This window comes from Ammodytes marinus, assembly GCF_949987685.1.
Source record: "Ammodytes marinus genome assembly, chromosome: 24".
Lineage (NCBI taxonomy): Eukaryota > Metazoa > Chordata > Actinopteri > Uranoscopiformes > Ammodytidae > Ammodytes > Ammodytes marinus.
This window is the reverse complement of record NC_137228.1, coordinates 3,434,230-3,459,903: the sequence shown is the minus strand read 5'-3', so window position 1 is coordinate 3,459,903 and position 25,674 is coordinate 3,434,230. Positions and strand designations below refer to the sequence as shown.

The window sequence follows — 25,674 nt, the reverse complement described above, 5'->3', positions numbered from 1 at the left end:
TGCAAGTGAAAATTGTCGCAAATTGGCATATTTTGTCGCAATTGTGTGTCTCTAACTTGTCGCAAACAGTCGCAGCCCAGTGAGATAGGGGCTTAACTGTCTTGTTTGTGTGTGTGTGTGTCTCCAGCGATTCCCATGGGAGTGATCGTGGTGCCGGGCGACAGCGACTTAGAGACCTGCAGAGTCCACATCCAACGTTTACAGGAGGTAAGAGGGGGCACGGAATGGGAGGGGGTGTGGACCAATAGGGGCACTGCTTTTTGTGTCATTCACTGACTATTAAAAAAACCCCGCTATTAAAACAGTGTGTACTTAATTGAGTTAATGGAGTCCATGTGATTATGTCAAATTTGGTATGATTACTCTAATTATAAAATCAAAATAATAGTATGTTTGCAGTACAGCACATTACACCGCATTTACTGACTTATTGTTTGTCCATTTTATAGTTTGTCAATCTAGATCTATCTATCTATCTATCTATCTATCTATCTATCTATCTATCTATCTATCTATCTATCTATCTATCTATCTATCTATCTATCTATCTATCTATCTATCTATCTATCTATCTATCTATCTATCTATCTATCTATCTATCTATCTATCTATCTATCTATGAATTCCAGGGCGAATGCAAAAATCACCACAGAACATTATTCTCCCAAGATATATCAGAATTGCTGTGCTCACAACACAAGCTGATTGACGGGTGATAATATTAAAATAAATCGTCAATCAAATAATTCAAACATGGCAGCAATAAAGAGAAAGGTTGGAGTAGGAGGCCGCTGACTGTTAGCTAATATTACAGCTGATCTTTTAGGCTCGTTTGAAATGTACCTTATAATCAAACCAAGCTCATGGTTATTAAAAACCTCCCGTCTGAATTGAGTGGTTAATTGTGCTAGAAAGGTGAAAGTGACTGACAGTTTAAGGAGGCTAGGTGTGTGTGTGTGTGTGTGTGTGTGTGTGTGTGTGTGTGTGTGTGTGTGTGTGTGTGTGTGTGTGTGTGTAAAAGGTGCAAGTGAATAGGGTAACATATTAAAGGTTCAGTAAGTGATATGGTCCTTTTAGCTAACTTCCTGTCAGTGACTGCAGTTAGCAGTCCCCTCCCCTCGTCCCTACGTCACCACCACATGAACACACAGCCGTCTTCATCAGATAGTGCCGCGATGGAGAGCAGCGAGTCATCGTTCACGGGGCACAGAGACCCCGCCTCTTTATAGCACCCTGTCTCCTGATTGGATAAAAACGAGCGGGATACTCAAAATTCTATCTGGCAATTACTGCAATACTGAATGACTAGGAGACCTGTGTTATGAACTGTGCATACTGTTTAAGTGATTGCTGTATGAATATATTGTGATTTAACACGTATTAACAAAATAATATCACTTACTTCTCCTTTAACTTCTATATATCATAATGAAACAATATTTTTTTTGTATTACAATTTCAATTTTGAATACAGACGCAAACATACAAGATTTAGTCAAATAAATACCTGAATGTACATTGTTTTTTTGTATACTCTTATGAAAGAAGACTTCATATGGTGGCAAAATAGAGAAAAATAGAGAAAATGTACCTGCGCTTGACAAAACAACACAAACACACACACACACACACACACACGCACACAAACACAGACACACTTTTTCTAAGTAAACATACGCCCACACACACACAAACAGCACGCAGCCAGTCCTCTTGGGGTTACAAAGTAAAGAGTGTGGCCAGTAAAGCGTTACACAACCCAATGCCAATCACAGATACACAACAAAACAACCACTCACTCCTTCTGAACTAGAAAACAATTGAGTTACTGTTGGTATAAAAAAACAACACAATAAATAGCTAATAGTATCCATCCACCCTCACAAATGAGGGACTAGCTTTATTAAAATGAAATATTCTGTATGGTCCTTGGCCATGGAATTTGCTCCGGCCAGGCAGACTGGCTGTGTGCTCATTAATCTAATCAGACACATCTCCCAGCTTTCACATATGTAAATTTGCAGTGACAACTTGTTTTTTGGTGTTGTAGTATTTGTGTGGAAGCTTGCATTACACACTCACTGTGAATAAATCCATTTCATTAGTTAGTGTGTGTGTGTGTGAATAATGGTCAGGGTTATTTTGGCCTGATACTACTTTTCATCAGAATCAGATCAGAATCAGCTTTATTGTCCAGGTTTGCGTAAACAAACAAGGAATTTGACTTCGGCAACCATTGCTCTCCAAGTACAACATTCACTAAAAACTAAAACATTAAAAATACTGTTAAGTAAACAATATTACAAATGAACAAAAACGAATACACAACAACAATTCAAGAGATGGAAGAAATGGTGCAATCAGTCAGTTAGTGATTAAGAATTAGATAAAAATATAAATATATATATGGTATATATACACGGTCAGATTTAAGAATTACAATATAAATATAAAAATATAAGTAGAGTGCAAGGCAGATCAGTGCAGATCAGTGCAGAGGTAGTGTTAACAATATTTTAATTGTAAGTTTGAAAATATACATGAGGTACATCACAATTGTTAATGGACCTAATGGACCTTATTCAGCGACAGGATGTGGGAGTTCTGAGAGTTCAACAGAGTGACTGCTTGGGGAAAGAAGCTGTCTTTGTGTCGGCTGGTTTTGGCAGGAAGTGCAAACAATACACAATATGAACTATATACACATTATGAACATTATTAGTTATATACAGTGTGTGTGTGTGTGTGTGTGTGTGTGCGCGCATTTGTGTGTGTGTGCGCGTGTGTGCGTGTGTCTCTCTCTCTCACTTTTTCTGTTGGGTCTGTAAAAACCAATTGTAACAGTGCGTAAAAGTAATTTTTCTGTCAGCCCTCAACTCATTTCAGGGTTAATTATGTATTCTCACTGAGATCCCAAACTCCTCGGGAGACGGACAAAGAACAAAAAAAAAACAATTGATGCAGATAGACAATCACACACAGCACAGTTCTAATGTTTGGGATATTATTTTTAGTATAAGGATAACTTTTATTAATATTCAATTAACCACGCTCCTCAGAGTTCTTTTCTTAAGGCAGCAAGGGGCTTAATCAGGCATATAAACCCTCATTATAAATGCAATCAATGTAACTCATGGAGCTTGTTATTTTGCAAAATTGAAGCCAGATTAGAAAGGGAAGTCACTGTGAGATCTTTTTGATTATCTGTACATCTAATTATATAAAGCTCCGGGAAAAAAAAATTAAGAGACCAGTCTGTATTTTTCTTCAATCTTCATCTCTACATAACTGATTGAAAATGCTCTTAATGACAAAAAAATATGGGAATTTGGTAGAAATGTATATTATATAATATTATTAAACCAAAATGTTCATTCTACTCAAACATATGCCTATAAATAGTAAAACTAGACACACTGAACATTTGGAGTGGTCTCTTAATTTTTTCCAGAGCTGAATGTGTATATTGGGTTTTTTATTGTTCAAATTAGGACTTTGTAAGGATGATGCCTATGTATGAGAGAAGGTATGAGATTGCACTTACACAAATGTAATTAAGTTATTATATAATAATATAAAAATACTACGAATTTAAGTAAATGCAACAAAAGATATCGGCACTACCAAATGGTACACATCTTACAGCTGTAGTGTGTAACTTCTGTCGCCCCCGTGAGGAATGCTGATTAATTACAACAACACTGTGGGCGCATCTACATGAGGTAAAGCCTTCGGTGATCGCGCATGGATTTTATACCTCTTGCTGTACGTCCAGGTTTTTTTTCCTAGCAGTAGAATCAACAACTGAAAACATTTCTGATCTTCTTAGGATTTTTCTTAGCACCATGCGACACAAATTTGCATTGAAATACTGACAGGCTTAATCAACTCTGAGTCAACTCGTTTGGCGATGGCTTGAATCTAACATTCCTTTATATGAAAAAGTTACGCACGTTAGCTTTAATACCTTATTTGATTGTACTAATTACAAGGGAACTGTTCTGGTACTTACCCCAAAATACCTTTAATAAGTAATTGTGGTACTGTCGAATACAATTTGATTTTCTGGCCCATTGTAAAATAATTGTCTTGTTTTTTTGGCAGAATTACACCATAACATTGAAAAGATTTGTAAGTTTTTTTTTTTGATTGAATGCACTTGGTCAGCAATTTGGAATGGTATGTGCTGACATGTTGCTGACATTACACTTTGCCGTATTATTTATTGAGTGGCCTCGTGATTCTTGCAAGTTGTCAAGATCATGACATTTGGTGAACAAAAAGATGTAGCAGTCTTGTCACAAAAAAAAAAAAAGAGCATTATTGACACTAAGGGGGCCCTGTTAAAGCGTGGGGTTGCATTGACCAGTACATGGTGATAGGTCTCGCCCTGACTGTGTCTATGTGTCTATGCTATTGTGGTATTCCAAAAAAACTATTTTCAGTATGACGCAAATAAAAGTAGAACAGGGACACAGTGCAGATAAAAAGTGTAGCGATAAGGTGCACCATATAAAATCTAAAGTAGAATGTGAAATGAAATGAAATGAAGACAGACTAGAATACTGTACATGGAAATAATAATAAACATAATAACTGTTCATAGAATAATGTTGAATATAATAGGAAACATGGAGGATTGATGAGTGGCTGGAAATGTCTCTCGCATAAACAAGCAGACCCTTGATGTCATTTGCATTTAACCAAGGTAACCACAGTGGGCGTCCGTGTGTGCACTCTGGCATAGCTCTACTCACACACTCATCAACATATGTGCACTGCTGCTGTGTTAGGGACAGCTGCAAAGGCTTAATGAACTGCGGCTGGGGTGTTTTTTTTATTCTGTATGTATATAAAGCTGCTGTGGAAAACCAGTACTGGAAGACTCCATTTGTGATATGTTATGAATGCAAACTGATTTACTTCAGGCACTTAACAATTAAAGGTGAAGTAAGCGATTTATTTATGTTAGTATAAGTGTTAAATCGCTCTTTATTCATACAGTGATCACTTATATAGTGTGCGCGTTTCATAAAGCCGATCTCTCAGTCCACGGCTCTGCATGTAATGAGCAAATAAACTTTTCAGGGATCCCACTACTGATAACCAATCAGAAGAGAGAACGCTACAAACCGGCACCCGTCTCACTGCCGGTGCACGTGCAGAGCGACAGATGGGTGAATGTTTATTCGCCTAGAATGGCCGAGCAGTTGAAAATCCTTCCCAATGTCTGTTTTGATGGTTTTTATCATGTTTTATCACACTTATGGATCTGAGATGATGCTAGATAACTCGCTGCTTGAAGACCACAGTGCATTAATGTGGTGACGTAGGGACGAGGGAGGGGACTGCTAACTGCAGTCACTGACAGGAAGTTAGCTAAACTGACCATTCCGCTTCCTGAACCTTTAAGTTTCGATTGCTGATTTAAACCTATGCTCAAAAGTAATTGGAATGTTTTCACATTTTAAAAGGTGCAGTGTGTAAGGGAAATTGGCACTTTTATCCCAAACAGACTTGGTATAAATGTATTATGACATTCATAATGCCATCTTTAGTAACTATAGCTTCTTGTCCTTGAAGGCCACCGTAGCTTCTGTAAATTCTCCCAAAGGGAGGGGTTAGCAAGGGAGCGTTGACATCTAGAATTTTTACCCCTAGTTGACGCCAACATACACCGATACTAAGCACTGTGCATTTAAGCATTATTTCATATTATGCCGAATATGCTCATTTTTTATACACTTTACAGAAAGTTGAATTGGACGACATTTTGGAACAAACTGTATTTTCATACCAACTTGTGTTTCTGGTTTTAATTGAATTGAAATTGTCCGTCAAAAAAGTAGCAAGGTCTTACTGAGAGCAATAAGACTGCCACTCAAAGAGAAACATCTACCAACACACCATTTATGTGACAGGAAAAAGTATGGTATCCTAAAAAGTTTGGATGCAGTGTAGGCAGTAATGGTGGTGACGTTAGCAAAAAAAAACAAGCCCAAGGTCATTCAATACATTTTCACACCCACACTCCTCTCTCTCTCTCTCTCTCTCTCTCTCTCTCTCTCTCTCTGTCTCTCTCTCTCTCTCTCTCTCTCTCTCTCTCTCTCTCTCTCTCTCTCTCTCTCTCAAGTGCAGAGGAAAAATACAGATGGCATGACACATCTGAACATGAATAAGAATCCATGTAACAACAATGCGTGTGCTTTTTCCCCCTCCGATTATGATTGGCAGAATTCTAACTCGGAGTCTCCATAGCTAGAAACATGCCCGTTTACAGAGCCTAGGCTTTGTATTAACACTGGATTTTTTTTCTCAGCGCACACACAGTGACTCCATTTCCTCATGTTAGTAACCCTTGCGAAAGGTTGACATTTGCATTGTTTCAAGATTTCGACCAGCACATCTTGACCTGTCGTTGTCTTAGATCTTCACATTGAATAATATAAAACAGTGGAGAATACACCATGGTTTAATACATGAGACCACTGCTTAAAACAAGAGGTATAATCCCATTGTTGCCCATGGTGAATGTAAATGTAGTAGCTGTGCCAAGTAGCCCTTTGACCGGCTGCTGTGTATTGAGTCAGTGGATGAGATGATACCCTGTGTGTTTTGTGCCCTCCATCCCTTTAGTGAGCACAGGGAGAGCCACACAACAGCCCTGAACAAGGCTATTTATAACTCCACTACACCGCTAGGTTAGATCACCAATGCTAAGCAGACAGCCCATGACTTGTTGTCAGACCTCACGTCGCATAGCAACGAGATGATGGAGAAACCGTTTGATCTCCAGCACTATTACTCAGACGGAGACAGAGAAAATAAGCTAATTTCTGCCCCTTTTTAATGACCTTATATGGCAAATATACTTATTGCATTTTATTATAGCTTTGAAACCAAACAGCCCTCCATCAACAATATGTTACATTTCTCACCAGTATGGCCTCAACAACCATGAACCTTGACCTAGCCTTCCAGAGACTATATGGTTCATCATCATATTCGATTGTTTGCTTGCAGCGCATAGGAGGCAAGAGCGTAGGCCTGCAGGCATAGCTATGTCTGGAAGGGGCATGGCAGCTCAATATCCATAGATCGGTTGGTTTGAATGCAGTAGGGGTCATTGAACTAACAAAAGCAACACATACAATTATATACAGTAAGATGCAAAAGAAAATGGATAAAAAATATATATATATACTGTATTTCGCCCTCGAGTGTACAGCATACTCTCACAGGTCAATGTTGCTGTCTTGCCTGGCATGTCTCATCATTTGCAACATTACAGTCCTATTTCTGAAATGAATTCATTTCTTAAAGGTGCCGCGAGGAACTTTGAAATATTTTTTTAAATTCTGAAACAGTCTAATTTTTCCCTCTGAAGATCATAAACGACATGTAACAGCAAACGAGACTATCAGTGCAAAGGAATGCTATTTTTATATAGTTTTTCTTAATAGCCTTTGTCACGGGTCCCCTCACCCAGGAACTATAGCTGGCATAGTAAAAACACTACTGCTTTTAGTCTATAGAGGGTGCAAGAATGAACACAAACTGAAAATTCCTCGGAGCACCTTTTTAAAGGAATGTATTCATCACAGAATAAGGGGATGTTCATAATCTTTGGAGATGTTCTTCAAAATAAAGTTTGAACCTTAAAGCTGGGTTATATGATTTCTGATTGGTCAAAGTTAACATGAGCTGTACACTTTGACCAATCAGAGCAAGGCTCTGATTCTCTGTTCTTATTGGCTGTTGGGACTGTCCATTCACTTTGACACGACTTTGTGTCAGGGAGGGACCATAGGGGAGGGACCAAAGAGAACAAGTGGAGTGGTTCAGGTATTTGGATTCGAATCTCTATCCCAACTGCCATTTTCTCCCCAAATCATATACCCCAGCTTTAAAAGAAAGTCGGTACCAGTTTTCTTGTGTTACTGAATAATTGAGTAGAAGAAAAAGTGCATGATACTGCCAACACCTGAAGCAACAAGTAAAATGCACTTCTAGACCGTTGCGTTTCTTTGATAAATAAAACATATCCTATAGGACTCCATGCAGAGAATGAATCAAACGGGCCTTACAAAAAGCTGGACCCAAATAGACAAGGAAATCAACATCAACTGGAGTGAGTGGTTGAGAGACAGGATAAGAAAGAATGGTGTCAGGGAATAGTTCAGCTTTTTTTTTCGTTTTGTAGGTTTGCTGTTAAGGCCTGCGGGGCATTTTTTGACTAGTTTTTAAGCCATAAATCCAGAGTATATGGGCTATATTCCACCAAGATATCTTCCCTCAGTCACTCAGTGCGGTTACATGCAGACTCATAAATCGGATAAATAAACGAATAAGACTTCAACAGGACTTGTTAAATGCATGTAAACACCTTTTATCCGATCTACTTCACACACAAATCGGCACATTAACGACAAACGAAGTCGGATAAGAACACCTAGATAACTCGTTCATAGTAGTCATTCTCTCTGCATGTATACAGGGATCGGATATCGCATATCGGAGTTCTCGTTCTGCGCTTGCTCAAGAGTTCCCTGTCGGGGATTTCACAAGGAAGTGGACGGAGACAAAGTAATAAATAGTAGTGTTGTTGCCGGAAAGGAACCGGACGTGGCTCTATAACCACTTGCTGAAAGGGCTACAGCGCCACCTAGCATAGCGGAGTCAGCCATGCTCCGGCCATTTATCGAATATATATATTTTTTTTTTAATATTTTTTGGGCATTTTTATGCTTTATTGATAGTGTAGAGACAGAGTTGAAATGGGGCAGAGAGGGGAGTGACATGCAGAGAACGACCACGGGCTGGAATCGAACCCGGGTCCGCTGCTGACCGAGGCCCATGGGGGGGACGCCCTACCAACTGAGCTAAGGGTGCCCCCTATTTATCGAATATTTGAAAGGCCATGTATACTCAGACAAGTGACGCGGTCCGTTCGAGTGGCAAGTTCGGTATATGTCTTAATCCAATCTAGTTGTCCCATGGAAACGCATTGTGTCTAAAAGCCTGTGACACAGCATGAGACCTAGTGATGGCAACAGAGTGAAGTTAAAGGTGATATGGTCCTTTTAGCTAACTTCCTGTCAGTGACTGCAGTTAGCAGTCCCCTCCCCTCGTCCCTACGTCACCACCACATGAACACACAGCCGTCTTCATCAGATAGTGCCACGATGGAGAGCAGCGAGTCATCGTTCACGGGGCACAGAGACCCCGCCTCTTTATAGCGCTCTGTCTCCTGATTGGATCAAAACGAGTGGGATACTCGAAATTGTATCTGGCAATTACTGCTAAGCTGAGTGACTGGAAGACCTGTGTTATGAACTGTGCATACTGTTTAAGTGATTGCTGTAAGAATATAAAGAGATTTAACATGTACAATTACAAAAAAAATATCACTTAGTTCTCCTTTAAATCTTCAGGCCTTCCCACACAAATCACATCTTGGACAGTTGTTTCAATGTATTAGCTGATTGCACCATCCATTCTATGGCATTTAAAGGGATAGCGCAGTATTTTTTTAAAGTGGGGTTGTATGAGGCACTTAGGCTTTGTCAGTATGTTACCTTATGGAGATGGCAGTCAGTGCCGTCACTATAAGGAGTTAAGTAGAGATGTCGCTGTGGCAAGTCAGCCTTGTTCTGTTGCAGAGGGGGCCAGAAGAAAAATGTCTCCACTTATATAAATGCTTACCTAAAACCTTATTATCTGTTCAATTGTGCACTAAACTGAGATTTCAAACCACACTTCAAAAATACTGTGCTATCCCTTTAAGAACGATACAACAGAACTGCGTGGTGGATGAAAGCAATACATAATAAGAGAGGTAAATGGTGTCAGATACAATTGTGACCTTATGTGCCGGTAACAAAGGCATATCGTTTATCTAGACTTCCATTAGCTCACACCACCGCTGACGCAACGAAACTCATTCACCTCAAGGAAATAAACTGGTGTTAATACCCAGCCTAGGCTCTGTAAAGTGGTATGTGAATAAAGGGGGCCCACCGTATATACGTTTACAGAGTCTAGGCTGTGTTTAAGTGTTGCCTTCAGCGCACACACAGTACAGAAAGGTATCGATCTTGAAGAGATATTCACTGATTTTGACAAAAAGAGATTTATGACGGCAAGCATACTACTACTTGAATGCTACTGGGAAATTAAGTATAGGTACTCCCTACTAGCACAAGCCAACACACACAGCCTCCAGAATGGCCATCAAGTTGAATCTACACCTCTCTTAAAGGTGCTGTAAGCGGAATGGTTCTTTTAGCTAACTTCCTGTCAGTTACTGCAGTTAGCAGTCCCCTCGCTCGTCCCTACGTCGCCACATTAATGCACTGCGGTCTTCAAGCAGCAAGTTATCTAGCATCATCTCAGATCCATAAGTGTGATAAAACATGATAAAAACCATCAAAACAGACATTGGGAAGGATTTTTACCTGCTCCGCCATTGTAGGCGCATACACATTCACCCATCTGTTGCTCTGGCGTGCACCGGCAGTGAGACCATGGAGAGTATATATTATTTATGAGTGAGACCGGTGTCGGTTTGTAGCGTTCTCTCTTCTGATTGGATAAAAATTTCGGGATACTCCAATAAGTTTATTTGCCGATTACATGCAAAGCAGCTGACTGAGAGATTGGCTTTATGAAACGCGCACATTATGTAAGTGATCACTGTATGAATAAAGAGCGATTTAACACTTATATTAACATAAATAAACCGCTTACTTCACCTTTAAAAAAAACAATTTTCAACAAAAAGTAAATATGGGAATTATCATGGAGGCAGTATTCACCGCAGTGCTAATGAGTTAGTTTCAGGTGAGAAGACCAAAAAGAAAAGTTTTATCCAAATGTGTGTGTGTGTGTCTGTGTGTGTGTGTGTGTGTGTGTGTGTGTGTGTGTGTGTGTGTGTGTGTGTGTGTGTGTGTGTGTGAACAGGAGCTTGCAGCAGACAACATATGGCTTCATACATATTCAGGGAACAACGAAAAAGCCGAGACACAGTTAGACAATTAGCGAGGGAAAGTGTGTTTTAAAGTTCGCAAAACAAACACACACAAAAATACAAGAATAAATTGATGTCGGAAGAGAATTTTCTAGGTGGAGAAAGAGATGAATAGCTACAACATTTGGTTGCTGAGTTCTTTTGGACAGTCAGTACGCCTTTTTTAAGGTGGGAATATGTAAGGTGTCTTGCGGTGTGGCACGGGGGCTCACAGTTCACTGATATAGAAATTGCAGGGCTAAGACTATTTAAGTGATGTGGAAAACTAAGCACAAGGTTTTGAATGTTCAGGCTACTACCAACGGGGAGGCAAAGAAAATCTCAGTCGTATGGTGAGGTTTTTTTCTTTCGTTTTTGATCTAGTTCAAAGTCGAACTGCGGCATTCGGAGCTAATTGGAAAAAAATACCCAAAGTAAATGCAGTAATGAGGCGATAGCATAGCAAGGTGTGGTATATGTACAGGTCACAGACACAGCATTTACCAGAGGCAGTGTTTGAAAAAGCCCTACTAACGTCCTATTCATACTATTTTTGAGGTCAATTTGAGTATGCTGTGGTTGTGTATGCGAGTTTGTGTAGACGAGAAAAAATGCCCGGATGAGTACTTTATTTCCGGGAAGATTTTTGTGTATGGATCGATAGGTTACTTTTCCTACTCAACCGCCCCACAATATTGCGTCTTTTCAAACGACACAGAAGTTTTTTTTATTATTTATTTATTGTATACTTCAGTGTCAACGGTCCGACAAACCTCGCATACACAATCGATCGTTAAGTAGACGGCATGTAGTATATACATGTTGAGTATATGAATGTGGTTTTTGAAATGGGTTGAAATAGTAGTATTAAAGTATGTAAGAGTACGGGCGAATCATTGGACCAGTTTGAAGCAAAATCCAATTTTATGGGATGTGGTCGCGGTCAGGCTTGTATTGTGGACATTCACCCAGTCCTTGAGATGCTGTATCCGTTTACATGTCACAGTAATAGAGTGTGTCTGTTGGTTCAGAGGCCTGCCATCACCACAGGGTTTTGCTGTCAAGTGGGTGAGGGGTTAATGCAGATAGTACACTGCTTTAAAAAAGCGCTTGTCAGAAGGTTGAATAGCTTTCGGAAGCGGCCGCCCGCCCACACCCTTTTGGGATTGTGTGTCCGCATCCGTCACTTTCTCAACCAAATCTGGGCATTCTCACCTACTTGACATGTGGAGCTGACTGGGAAAGAGACCAGGGTTTAAACTCTCTCTCTCTCTCTCTCTCTCTCTCTCTCTCTCTCTCTCTCTCTCTCTCTCTCTCTCTCTCTCTCTCTCTCTCTCTCTCTCTCTCCCTACATCCGTTACACATCTGAGTGCAACAATGTGATTTTTTTTTTTCGGAATTTACCACCTGAAATTGTACACCGTCATTTCAACAATATTGCCAAGCAAGCACATTGTTGTTCACCCTCACACTATCTATCTATCTATCTATCTATCTATCTATCTATCTATCTATCTATCTATCTATCTATCTATCTATCTATCTATCTATCTATCTATCTATCTATCTATCTATCTATCTATCTATCTATCTATCTATCTATCTATCTATCTATCTATCTATCTATCTATCTATCTATCTATCTATCTATCTATCTATCTATCTATCTATCTATCTATCCATTTTCTGACTCTTCAATCTAACTGTTGTGTGTGTTGTTTGTGTGTTTCAGGAGGAGGCCGCTAAAACAAAGATCCTCTCCTCGCAGAGATTATCCCCAAAATGGTGTTTCCTTGACTGTGAGTACATCACAGTGTTAATACTGGACTGTCTTGCCTCAATGTCTCTTCCTTACCCCACTTGTACACACATTTATTTTTAAATATATTTTAAAGTCAAGTGGAAGTCACTTTATTAAGAAAACACTAGAAGCAAATATCTCTTACCATTTGCCTTGTTAACTTCATGTATGGTAGGGGAGAACGGGGTTATATGTCACACGGGTTGGTTGATGATTATTAATTTCTTCTTTATTACAATAAGTTGGAAAAAAGTGAGGGGTACACATTTCAAGCCAACACCTTAAGCTTCAATTTAATGTAGGAATGACTATTGAAAGATGTTTAGGTGATAAGCAATTCTCACTAGAGTAAGAAGTGTGCCTACTAGCCCCGGTCTCCCCTACATGACGCCTACTGTCAATGGTCATGAGTATCTTCAGAAATAGCATTGTTTGCGTACTGCAAAGAAAATGAGTGCACTTAACATGGAAGCATTGTTCGAGGAGGCATATAGTCAACTAGTCCTCACTGGTTGTCAGATATCCCCATGTTCTGATCTATTATAATATCCAAAACTATTCTTCAATTCAAGGGCACATTCTCCCTTTGTGTATCCCGCCAGGCTTACAACAAAACCATCAGTTTTATTGAACATACTAGAACTGCCAGCTGATTCTGAATCAACATCAAATCAGTTTTATTTGTATAGCCCAATATCACAAATAGACATTTGCTTCAGTGGGCTTTACATTCCATACAGTACGACACCCTCTGCCCTTAGACCCTTAGCTCGGCTGAGAAAAAACTCCCAGTAAAAAACCCTTTATCGGGATTTTAAAATAAAATAATTGATAAATCTCAGGGAGAGTTGACAGAGTAAGGGATCCCTCTCCCAGGACAGACATACTGCAATAGATGTCGTAAGTAGAGACAATCTTAAAGGAGTCAATCATGGACCACCAGATGTTTACATGGTAATACTAAATTAAACTATGACTAGTGAATAGTGTGGATGCAGGAGGGCTTCAGATGCTTCCAGAGGGGGGGGGGGGGGGGGGGGGGGGCTCCACCAGGGAACACTGGAAGAGGACAAAATTCTATTCTAGCATTCATAAATGTCATCATCCACTGTGTGTTAATCTACTTTGAACCGGGTAGCTGTGACCGTTTTTCTTTGGCAGTTTGTAAAAAAAAAAGTCCTAACACCCATTACGATTCATATTATTACTGCAGTAAGTTTGTTGAATCCATCATGAACCAATTAAAATTGAATGATTAACATTTTGATTTCCGCAAACCGCTGGTAGGTAGATATTAGTGTGTCTGGGCGGCCATTTATTCAACAGGGAAGCCTATTGAGACAAGAGTAAGCTTTACAAGGATGCACTGATTACAAAAGCACACTATAGTCAAAATATGTAATACCGTTTCACTTGAAATGCACAAGAAGTCACTGTGCAATATGTCAACCAGGGTTATTTTTAATTGGATCAAAGGGATTAGCTGGTCTAATTTTAGCTCAGAAAAAATCCCAAGGAACAGCCCAAGAAAAGTGGGGGGGGAGGGCGACCGAAGTTACGCGCTGTAGCTTTAAAAAGAGAAGAAGTCACTTTGAATTGAAAGTTTCCATGAGAGAGCTGTGTTAAACGGTGATTCATAACATCAGTTAGGTGAGACAACCCACGCACACGCACGCACACACACACACACACACACGCACACACACACACACACACACACACACACACACACACACACTGCCTCCGCCTGTCTCCCTCTGCCAGCGCACACTGCTGTGAAGCTGATTGGGATAAACACATCCGCTATTAAACGTATCCCTCACAGCTGTCTAAAGCTCTCATTTTATGATCGTGGCTCAGATCATTCCCGTGGCTGCCAAATCTATTGGAAAGCTATCGTCAAGCACTATCTATGTCCTCAGGGCCAAAGCACACACTCTCTCTCTCTCTCTCTCTCACTCACTCTCTCTCTCTCTCTCTATCTCTCACTCACTCACTCACTCACTCACTCACTCACTCACTCACTCACTCACTCACTCACTCACTCACTCACTCACTCACTCACTCACTCACTCACTCACTCACTCACTCACTCACTCACTCACATGTTCTGTTTTTAATACTGCACTGTATTCGTTTTATTATTTTTGTCATCCTGTACATTACACACACACACACACACACACACACACACACACACACACACACACACACACACACACACACGTTCTGTTTTTAATACAATACAGTATAAATTAAAGGTTAGAATGAAAGAAATACATGCTAAAAAAGGTTAGCGGAGCTGGCACTGCTATCGCTCCCTAATAACACAATGCAGCGTTTACATAAGATCCTGGTTATTTTTATGAATGTCATGAATATTTATCAAGCACACCAGGGGAAAAAAAACTCTGCCTCTTACACAATGTTGTTAACACACACACATATAAACCCCCACACACACACACACACACACACACACACACACACGCATACGCACCGCTGCTTGTGTAAAGTCCTTTTAGCAGAGAAATTGAATCAAACGAGCGATAGTGATACAACAATGGTGTCGTAATAAAACTATCCCCTTTTTATCTAAAGGTTCCGCTAGAATCAACAGATACTAGAAGTTCCTCGTAGCCACTTTAAAGGCATAGTGTGTAATATCTGAATATTTACTGGCAAGTTTAACATATAATATATAATAAATAAAACATTTACTTTTATTTTTAATTATACACTAATTAAAACTTACTTATGAACATTATATCCCATTTCTACCAAGTAAAAAAAAAAAAAAAAAATGCAATAAATTCTACACACTGCTCCTTTAATTCTTCCCTGTCTTCTCTCCTTTACTTTTTAATGATCAAATATTTTGCTCATTAACCAGTAGTACCATAACTAGTTGATGCTCAAGACCTGATGTAATCTTCGGACTTTTGCACAAAGTTGATTATAAAAATGAACCATTAAAAAAATAAATAAAAAAAAAGCTACGAAATCCAGAACATCTTCATTAAAACCATCCGGACCAAAAGTCAACTCATAAAAAAAAAATAAAAAAAAAGAACTCCCAATAGAGTAAAAAGACAGGATGAACACTGTTGGAAAAAGAGCACATTTTAAACCTCACTCCCTCTTTTTTTTTCGTTCCTTAGAAAAATGATTGGAAGCTATAGCCCTCTATATACTGCTGTGAAAGCCCATTATTCTATAGTGTAAGAGACACAGTCAATGTACTTCTTTACTGCCCTTGCCTTGTTACACGGCTGGCTGTCACACACATACACACTGGTGCTTCTCAGTTTAATTGCTGGCGGAGTGGGGGAAGGTTTTTTGGGTTTGAATGTAAAAAACTTTTTAATGACTGCAAGTAACAATCGACTTTTTAAATGAGCAGGATGTTAAAGGGCCAGGTTTTTTTTTCTTTTCCTTATGGAAACAAATGATGATGTCACTGGTTAAAGCTGGGGTGGAGGATTTGGGGAGAAAATGGCAGTTGGGATAGACATTCGAATTCAAATACCTCAACCGCTCCACTTGTTCTCTTTGGTCCCTCCCCTATGGTCCCTCCCTGACACACTCTACACCAACAAAGTCGTGCCATGGACGTGAATGGACAGTCCCAACAGCCAATAAGAACAGAGAATCGGAGCCTCGCTCTAATTGGTCAAAGTGTACAGCTCATGTTAACTTTGACCAATCAGAAATCATATACCCCAGCTTTAAAGATTGCTTTTCTTTTCTTCTGTTTTTTTCTAATTTCAGCTACAACTGCCGACCGCTTCTACAGGATTGACACAGCGCAGGTGAGTTTGAGCTTGCCTATTTTTGGCCATTTTCCTGAGCTCCTGTGCCAGTATCGGGGGGGGGAGGGCGGGGGGGACACCAGTTTGTAAACCACTGCCGTACTGAGACATACAGAGAGAGCTTGGTGGAGCTGATTAATCAACTTTGTGTCAACTCGTTTGGGCGATTGGCTTTGAATGTCACTGACATTTCGTTTCTGTGGAAAAGTTACGCACTGACGCTTTAAGGAGCCTTGACACACTGTTGCCACGTTCGATAGGAGTTATTTCCTAGCATATTATTTATTTAGATCTCTAAATATAACGGATTTAATCATTTTTATTTAACTGGAGAATGCAGAGTCAATTAAGTGACTCTTCCCCCCGATTTCTTTGGAAATGGTTCCGCTGAAAGAAAGTCGCGGGCACAGGGTAATAACTGGAAGGCGACGCGGATGAATGTTTCAACCTCTCTATCAACTCACTCCCCCCGTCTAGGGGTTTGTTGGTGGGTGGACACCGCAGTCTGAAAGTGATTTCGGTAAATTAATAAAAAATTTGGAAAGTGAGGGGTGGATATAAATACGATTTCTGGCAGTGGAAAATAGAACCCTTGGGCTTACTCTACTGCCTCCATCCCCCCTTTAAGTTATACAGCCCACATTTTGCAAACTCCAAGAACTTTTTTTTGTGTGCCAGTGGGAGTTGTGTGTGTCTAAAATGTGAGGTGTAGAAGGTGTAGAGAGGTTGACAGGGGCTGTCCCCTATGGAAGGGCCTCAGCACATTGTTACACAAGCAGCCCTGCTCTCTTGACATACTGTGGCCCTCAAACAGGCAGACAGGCTGAAATCCAGGACACCAAAAAAGCATCCACAAAAGCCCATTCTTTTTAAGTCTATTCTTAAACGATCTAATTTTCCCTCTGATGATCATGAATGACCTGTAACAGCAAACGAGACCATCAGTGTAAACAATGCTATTTTAATATAGTAATTAATAATTATTTGCTCGCGTCTGAATCTTCCCACCAACTCAGACCAAGCGATTTACGGCAGGCGGACGGGGAAAAGCCTGTGTTCATATGAACGCTATTAAATCAAATTTGACTTTGCTTCACCATGGTCAGTTTACCATTATTAATCTGACATAGCCACATTCAAATACATTACCTCATGGCCATGCATCCTGCCGTCTCTCTTTCACTCGCTTCCTAGGCAAATGCAAGTGCCGCCTGCACGCTAGGGTTGCTGAAAATTGACCCTTTTCAATTCCCGGGAAAAAAGAGCCTCCTCCCGGGAGATCCCGGGAATTCCCGTTAAACCGGAAGTGCCTTTTTAATACTTTATTTTGTACCCACGTACTCGGCCGAGTGGTTTATTGGGCACGTTATAGCCTCATAAGCCCAGGGCAGACTGGATGCTAGCTCTAGAATGAACTAAGGGCATTAAAAGTTAAGTCATCTAAAGGCGTTTTCAGACGGGAGGAGACGTTCTGTCTACAGGTGCACTCGACTCGTCTAGGTTTCACTTTAGTGTTTGGTGGAAGGAATGGGGCGAACAGCGATGCTCCAGCTGTTTCATCTCATTAGATTCATGTCGCTACAAGAGAAAGCAGCAAAAGGCTGCTTTATGTTCATCATACAATCTTGACTTGAATACAGAAGAATGGTGAATATCACCATCTCATTGAGGAGAGAAAAGTAAAACACTGTTCAGCTGTGCCAGGCTGCCAGCGCGTGTGTGTGTGTGTGTGTGTGTGTGTGTGTGTGTGTGTGTGAGAGAGAGAGAGGAGCACAGACGTGACAGTTTAGCTGTGCGGCCGCTTGTCGCTCCGTCTGTAGAACTGCGGACTCTCTCTCTCTCCACTCGCATGTCAATAGCTGCGTTACAGACGTAACAACAGTTCAGTGCGGCCGCTTGTCGCCACGTCTGTAGAACGGTAGTGCGTCTCTCTCCACTCGCATGTCATTGAAAATGTATTACCAGACACGTCAAAAGCCTCCCTTCTGAAAAGGCCATGATGGCGAGAGTATATTTTATTAGTAAAGGCCACTATTAATGAATTAAAAGAATACAAAAAATAAAAAAACGGGAGGACGGGTCCCGTGGCCAATTCCCGGTACTCCCGGACTGACTCATTTCGCGGGAATCCCGAAATCCCGGGACCCGTCCAGCAACCCTACTGCACGCGCTATAGCAAAGATCTTTAGAATATACGTAGCTGTCCCCTCCCTCGTCCCTACGTCACCACCACATGAACACACAGCCGTCTTCATCAGATAGTGCCGCGATGGAGAGCAGCGAGTCATCGTTCACGGGGCACAGAGACCCCGCCTCTTTATAGCGCTCTGTCTCCTGATTGGATAAAAAACGAGCGGGCTACTCAACATTCTATCTGGCGATTACTGCAAAGCTGAATGACGGGGAGACCTGTGTTATGAACTGTGCATACTGTTTAAGTGATCGCTGTATGAATATAGAGTGATTTAACACGTATATTAACAAATAAATACTTGTTATCTTGGCAGGGTTACAAAAAAAATAAAAATAAATTTGAGCATGGCCGCTTTGGGCTTCCGTAGAAAGGCACTAGAGAAATCCCTGACTTTCACAGGTGAGCATATATAGGCACTGTGAAGCATTCCTCTCTCTCTCTCTCTCTCTCTCTCTCTCTCTCTCTCTCTCTCTCTCTCTCTCTCTCTCTCTCTCTCTCTCTCTCTCTCTCTCTCTCTCTCTCCCTCCCCCCCCATCGGCTGCGCTAGGCAAACTAAACTGTCGGGAGGCTGCTGTCAAAAACACTACACCAGTGGGATCACATGTCCACTGTCTTTACGAGCGTGAACACACTTTGGTTAATTGCCAGTCTGCTTAATTATCCCCCCTGTTGATCTACTGAAGCCATACTTAGCATATCACTGTGACAAGTGCTTGATACATCACGGATTGATGAGTGTATACTGTGTGTGCCTACAGTGTCTTCACTAATAGTTTAGGCTTGAATGGTTAGGGACAGTGTTCTGGGCTATTCAAATTCTACTTGATTTTTTTACCATCCATATCTACACAGTTCTCTTTGCTTTTATGATGTTGCTGGCTGTCTGCATAGCATATCAGCTCATTTCTACATAGGGTTTCTCTCTGCTAAAGTAATAAGACATGTAAAAAACGTTATGTTATTGATACCTTGTTATATTATACCTCTGCGAGAAAAAATGAAGGGAGCAATTTTAATTTTCTCCAGCCCCAAAGCGCTTTAGATTTCTCACCACATTCACCCATTCACACTCATACACCGATGGCAGTAGCCGCCATGCAAGGCGCTCTCTGAACCATCGGGAGCAATGTGGAGTTTAGTGTCTTGCCCTTGCCCTGGCACATCCAGTCATTGAACAAATCAATGACTGGATGTGCCAAAACTTTCTTCAATTAAACAAAGACAAAACTGAAGTAATTGTCTTTGGTAACAGGGATGAACAATTAAAAGTCAGCGCACAGCTTAAATCTGTTATGTTAGAAAGCACACACCAAGCTAGAAATCTTGGAGTAGTCTTAGATTCAGACTTGAATTTCAAAAAACACATTAAATCAATTACTAAGTCAGCCTACTAAACCCTTAAAAATATATCAAGAATTAAAGGGCTACTGTCTCAGCAGGACTTAGAAAAACTTGTCCATACATTTATTTTTAGTAGACTTGACTACTGTAATAGTGTCTTTGCAGGCCTTCCTAAAAAGTCAATCAGACAGCTTCAGCTAATTCAAAACGCTGCTGCTCGAGTCCTCACTAGGACCAAAAAAGTGGATCACATTACCCCAGTTCTTAGGTCTTTACACTGGCTTCCTGTCACTCTAAGAATTGATTTTAAAATATTGATGTTGGTCTATAAAGCCCTAAATGGTTTAGGCCCCAAATACATCGCTGACCTGCTGATCCCATATAAACCAGTCAGAGCTCTCAGATCGTCTGACACTGGGCTACTGACAGTCCCCAGAGTAAGGACTAGACAGGGAGAGTCAGCCTTCAGTTTTAATGCACCAAAGCTCTGGAATAAACTTCCACGGGACTTGAGGTCCGCTTCAACACTCGGCTCTTTTAAATCAGGTCTGAAGACTTTACTGTTTCCGTTTTAACCTGTAATTTTAAATTTGTATTTATTTTTATTCTTTTTAAACTTTTTAATTATTTTATGTTTTATTTATATTCATGTTTCTCATTCGCTTTTTTTATGTATTTTTTTAATGTGTGCTCTATTCTTGATGTGTTTTTGTTTTTGCATCTGTAAAGCACCTTGAATGGCCTTGTGTCCGAAATGTGCTTTATAAATAAACTTGCCTTGCCTTGCCTTGCCCAGCGACACTTTGACATGTGGCGGGTAGGCGGGGGATCGAACCTCCGACCCTGTAACCCAGTGGATGACCGCCCTACCCACTTGTCCACCGCCGCTCCCATACTGTTGTCAGTAGAATTGAACGATAAATAAATTTTCATTTTTTTTTAGGAACATCTCAACTACGTCTCGGATATCTCCCAGGAGGAAATCTACATCCTGGACCCTGAGCTTGTTGTCACGACGACGGTGGGCCCGCCCCTTCCTGCCGCCATGCCCGACCTGGTTAACCCCGCCTCCAGCCTGCTCAACAGTGGGTAAGTGAACTTGTATATATATTGTACGTGTCTTGTTGAGTATATGTGTACTGTTGTATCTGTATGTTATGTAGGCCTATGCATATGTATGTGGATGTACATATATATAGAATTGATCATTATTGTCTTTTGTTTTGTTTAGTTTTTTTATTTATTTAAATTGTTTACATTAAAAAAAATTGTAGGACAATAAAGTATAGGCTCCGTAAACAAACCCTGCGTTCCAAATCGCATACTCTTTTCTTTTTTCTATTCTACATACTACATCTGACCATAAAAAGAATCTACTTAGGATGCAGTAGGTATACACTTGGGACATACTTTTACTTATTTATTTCGTCATAACATTGCGCCTTGATCTCGCCTCTTGCTTTTATATCCGTCGCAGTGACGTCACTTCCGGTGCGCACTGGATTGTGGGTCAGAATCGCCCAGATAGCATGCTGTTTCCAACACTAAAAATCTTGGACGGATGTAGGAGATATCTGGGTATTTCTAACCGTACTAAATCTGGCCACAAGAATCGGGACATCCTAAATCTTTTTTACTAAATAGCAAAAAGTATAGGGATCGGAACGCAGCCAAAGTAGCGAGCGACAATCCGGTTTACAGAGCCATATGGGCTGTGTATTAACACCAGGTTTCTTTACAGCGCACACACACACACACACGCACACGCACACGCACACGCACACGCACACGCACACGCACACACGCACACGCACACGCACACACACACACACACACTACAGTACAGACTGGCAGATAGCAGATCGTGAGGAGATATTCACTGATTTTTGACTGAAGAATCACTGACCCCAAGCAAGCTGGAGCAAACCAGACTTCTTTTATTAAGATGGTTGCATAATCTTAAGAAAAAAAGCACAAAGGCAGTGACCCATTGTTCTAACCCGCTTGTCTGGCTGTAGTCAAGGCCGCGGCTAGGGCTATTCAAGAGGCAAAAAATCCCATTACCAGAGAGTATATAGCATATGTAAGAGTGCGGTCCCTTCTTTACAGAGGTATTGAACCTTGTGTGAACACAGAGACGGTAGTCACGTCCCATTACACTCGCATACTGTCACATGTGAAACCCACGTGAAATATTGAAACTTTCTGGAAACGAGCCCGAAAGACTTGAGGCAGTGGTGGGTGATGCCATCTTTAGTAACTAGCTACTTGTCCTGGATGGATAGATAGATAGATAGATAGATAGATAGATAGATAGATAGATAGATAGATAGATAGATAGATAGATAGATAGATAGATAGATAGATAGATAGATAGATAGATAGATAGATAGATAGATAGATAGATAGATAGATAGATAGATAGATAGATAGATAGATAGATAGATAGATAGATAGATAGATAGATAGATAGATAGATAGATAGATAGATAGATAGATAGATAGATAGATAGATAGATAGATAGATGGATAGATGGATAGATAGTGTGAGGGTGAACAACAATGAGCTTGCTTGGCAATATTGTTGAAATGATGGTGTACAATTTCAGGTGGTAAATTCCGAGAAAAAAAAAATCACATTGTTGCACTCATTATATTTTCACAGGTTCAGAGTTTTTTTATTTTGAAAAGCAGACTCCTTTAAAGCTAAGTTCTTCAAATAGTTTTATAATACAGAGCAGAATTAACATGACTGTGTGTGTGTGTGCGTGCTTTCGGTGTGTGTGTGTGTGTGTAGCTCATATCAGTTTGTGTGGGTGTGTAAAAACATGAATAATAATTTCCATCTGCATTTTTTCCACCGTATGTCTTTCCCTCTTGAGAATCAGCCAAGTGTTACTCTGATGTGAGGTGTGTGTGTGTGTGTGTGTGTGTGTGTGTGTTTTCTTCTCCCTGCTTGCCCCTGCTTCTCCTCCCTATGAAATCCTTTTAACCATATTTACACACAGATTAAATGCTCACCTACAGCAAGCCGTTAGCCCTCTGCCTGTCTGTTAATGCGCTTTAAACACTCGCCGCTTTAGTTGTTTTTCTTCTTCAGGGCAAAATGACGTTGGCAGAGAACGGAGAGAACACAGATAGAGTGAGAGAGAGAGGGAGGGCAGATAAAAGAGGGGCTGTCTGTTTCGCACATTTCGTTTTTTTTTAAGTCTCGTGTTAGCATTTTTCTTTTTGTCAAACAAATCCCATGAAAAGAGCCCAAACAACATGGTATTTACATATATCCGTGCTTTCTGACTTCCCTTACCCTCTGTCTCTGTATGTAGCTAGCATTCCTTCATCCATATGCTAACTGATTCCTCCTACTAAACACATACACATTTGGGCATGGATTTTTTGGGAACCCCCTAACCGCCAATTTGATAATTCTTTTACAGTGACATTTTATCTCCCTCCATCACTTAAAAGGTGCTCTGAGGAACTTTCAGTTTGTGTTGATTCTAGCGGCCCCCTTTGGACACAAGCGGTAGTGTTTTTACTCTGCCAGCTATTAGTTCCAGGGTGAGCGTACCCATGACAAAGGCATTAAGACAAACTATATATAAATAGCATTCTTTGCACTGATGGTCTCGTTCGCTGTTACATGTAATTTATTATCATCGGAGGACACATTAGACTGTTTCAGAAATATTTGAAAGTTCCTCGTAGCACCTTTTTAGATGCTCAGTTGTATGTGTGTGTGTGTTATAGACAAGATTGTAGCGTATGAATTCCCATTGTTAAAGGTTCAGTAAGCGGAATGGTCAGTTTAGCTAACTTCCTGTCAGTGACTGCAGTTAGCAGTCCCCTCCCTCGTCCCTACGTCACCACATTAATGCACTGCGGTCTTCAAGCAGCGAGTTATCTAGCATCATCTCAGATCCATAAGTGTGATAAAACATGATAAAAACCATCAAAACAGACATTGTGAAGGATTTTTACCTGCTCCGCCATTGTAGGCGCATACACATTCGACCATCTGTCGCTCTGCACGTGCACCGGCAGTGAGACGGGTGCCGGTTTGTAGCGTTCTCTCTTCTGATTGGTTATCAGTAGTGGGATCCCCGAAAAGCTAATTTGCCGATTACATGCAGAGCGAGTGACTGAGAGATTGGCTTTATGAAACGCACACACTATATAAGTGATCACTGTATGAATAAAGAGCGATTTAACACTTAATATTAACATAAATAAATCACTTACTTCACCTTTAATTGTATGATAGGAACTTTTTAAGAAATCAAATATTAATCAAACAGTAATTGAAAATCGGTCTTTCGTGCGGCAAACAAAGCTCGGTAAAAACAATTTTCCAGGGCATAGAATCCAAACCGATCCTCTATTATACCCTATAAGCCTGTATGAGAGTGCAGTTGGCATATCGTTTTAATACATTTTTGTTACGTTTTATGAACAGTATTGCTGTATGCGATTTAATACAATCAAATATGACACCTATAATTGCTTTGAAAGCCGTGTCTGCTTGTTAAACGAAGTGAAAACATGGTGTTAATGCTCTCTCTCTCTCTCTCTCTCTCTCTCTCTCTCTCTCTCTCTCTCTCTCTCTCTCTCTCTCTCTCTCTCTCTCTCTCTCTCTCTCTCTCTCTCTCTCTCTCTCTCTCTCTCTCTCTCTCTCTCGCTCTCTCTCTCTCTGTGTGTTCCCCATCATGTAATGTGTTTACTCATTAGCGGCGCGCTGCTCTGTTGTAGCGTTTAAGTAATGCATGCTGGTTATTAGGTATAAGTGGGCACTCAATGGGGTGTGTATACCAGGCCGGGTGGGCGGGAGCATCCAAATGGATTGACTGTTAGTGTCGTTATTCAATTGAAAACAACAGCGATGAATGTAGTTTAAAAGGTGAAGTAAGCAATGTATTTATGTTAATATAAGTGTTAAATCGCTCTTTCTTCATACAGTGATCACTTATATAGTGTGCACGTTTCATAAAGCCGATCTCTCAGTCACTCGCTCTGCATGTAATCGGCAAATAAACCTTTCGAGGATCTCACTACTGATATCCAATCAGAGAAGAGAGAACGCTACAAACCGGCACCCGTCTCACTGCCGGTGCACGCGCAGAGCGACAGGTGGGTGAATGTGTATGCGCCTACAATGTTGTAGCAGGTAAAAATCCTTCCCAATGTCTGTTTTGATGGTTTTTATCATGTTTTTATCACACTTATGGATCTGAGATGATGCTAGATAACTCACTGCTTGAAGACTGCAGTGCATTAATGTGGTGACGTGGGGACGAGGGAGGGGACTGCTAACTGCAGTCACTGACAGGAAGTTAGCTAAACTGAGCATTCCGCTTACTGAACCTTTAACTAGCGGCCAAGCTAATGCTAAATGAGGTTGAACTATAAGTTTCATGAGTTCACTGCTCCCCAAAACTGTGTGTGTATAAACATAGAAAGATTAACATAGAGAATAGAACGAGGGAATACATAAAGTAACAGGTACAAAAGTGAAGATAGG

The 25,674-nt window shown here is 40.6% G+C and overlaps 1 protein-coding gene across 4 annotated transcripts in view; it reads left to right on the top strand.

The window, feature by feature from the left end:
- The window catches only part of LOC307269799 (diacylglycerol kinase zeta-like), a 79,230-nt gene that overhangs the window by 43,289 nt on the left and 10,267 nt on the right, over window positions 1-25,674 (top strand). For all 4 annotated transcript variants that reach the window (XM_080052846.1, XM_080052845.1, XM_080052844.1 and 1 more), the window contains 4 exons: window positions 128-207; window positions 12,741-12,807; window positions 16,581-16,621; window positions 21,100-21,245. In XM_080052846.1, the coding sequence (XP_079908972.1) occupies window positions 128-207; window positions 12,741-12,807; window positions 16,581-16,621; window positions 21,100-21,245 (334 nt within the window). The remainder of the gene's footprint in view (window positions 1-127; window positions 208-12,740; window positions 12,808-16,580; window positions 16,622-21,099; window positions 21,246-25,674) is intronic.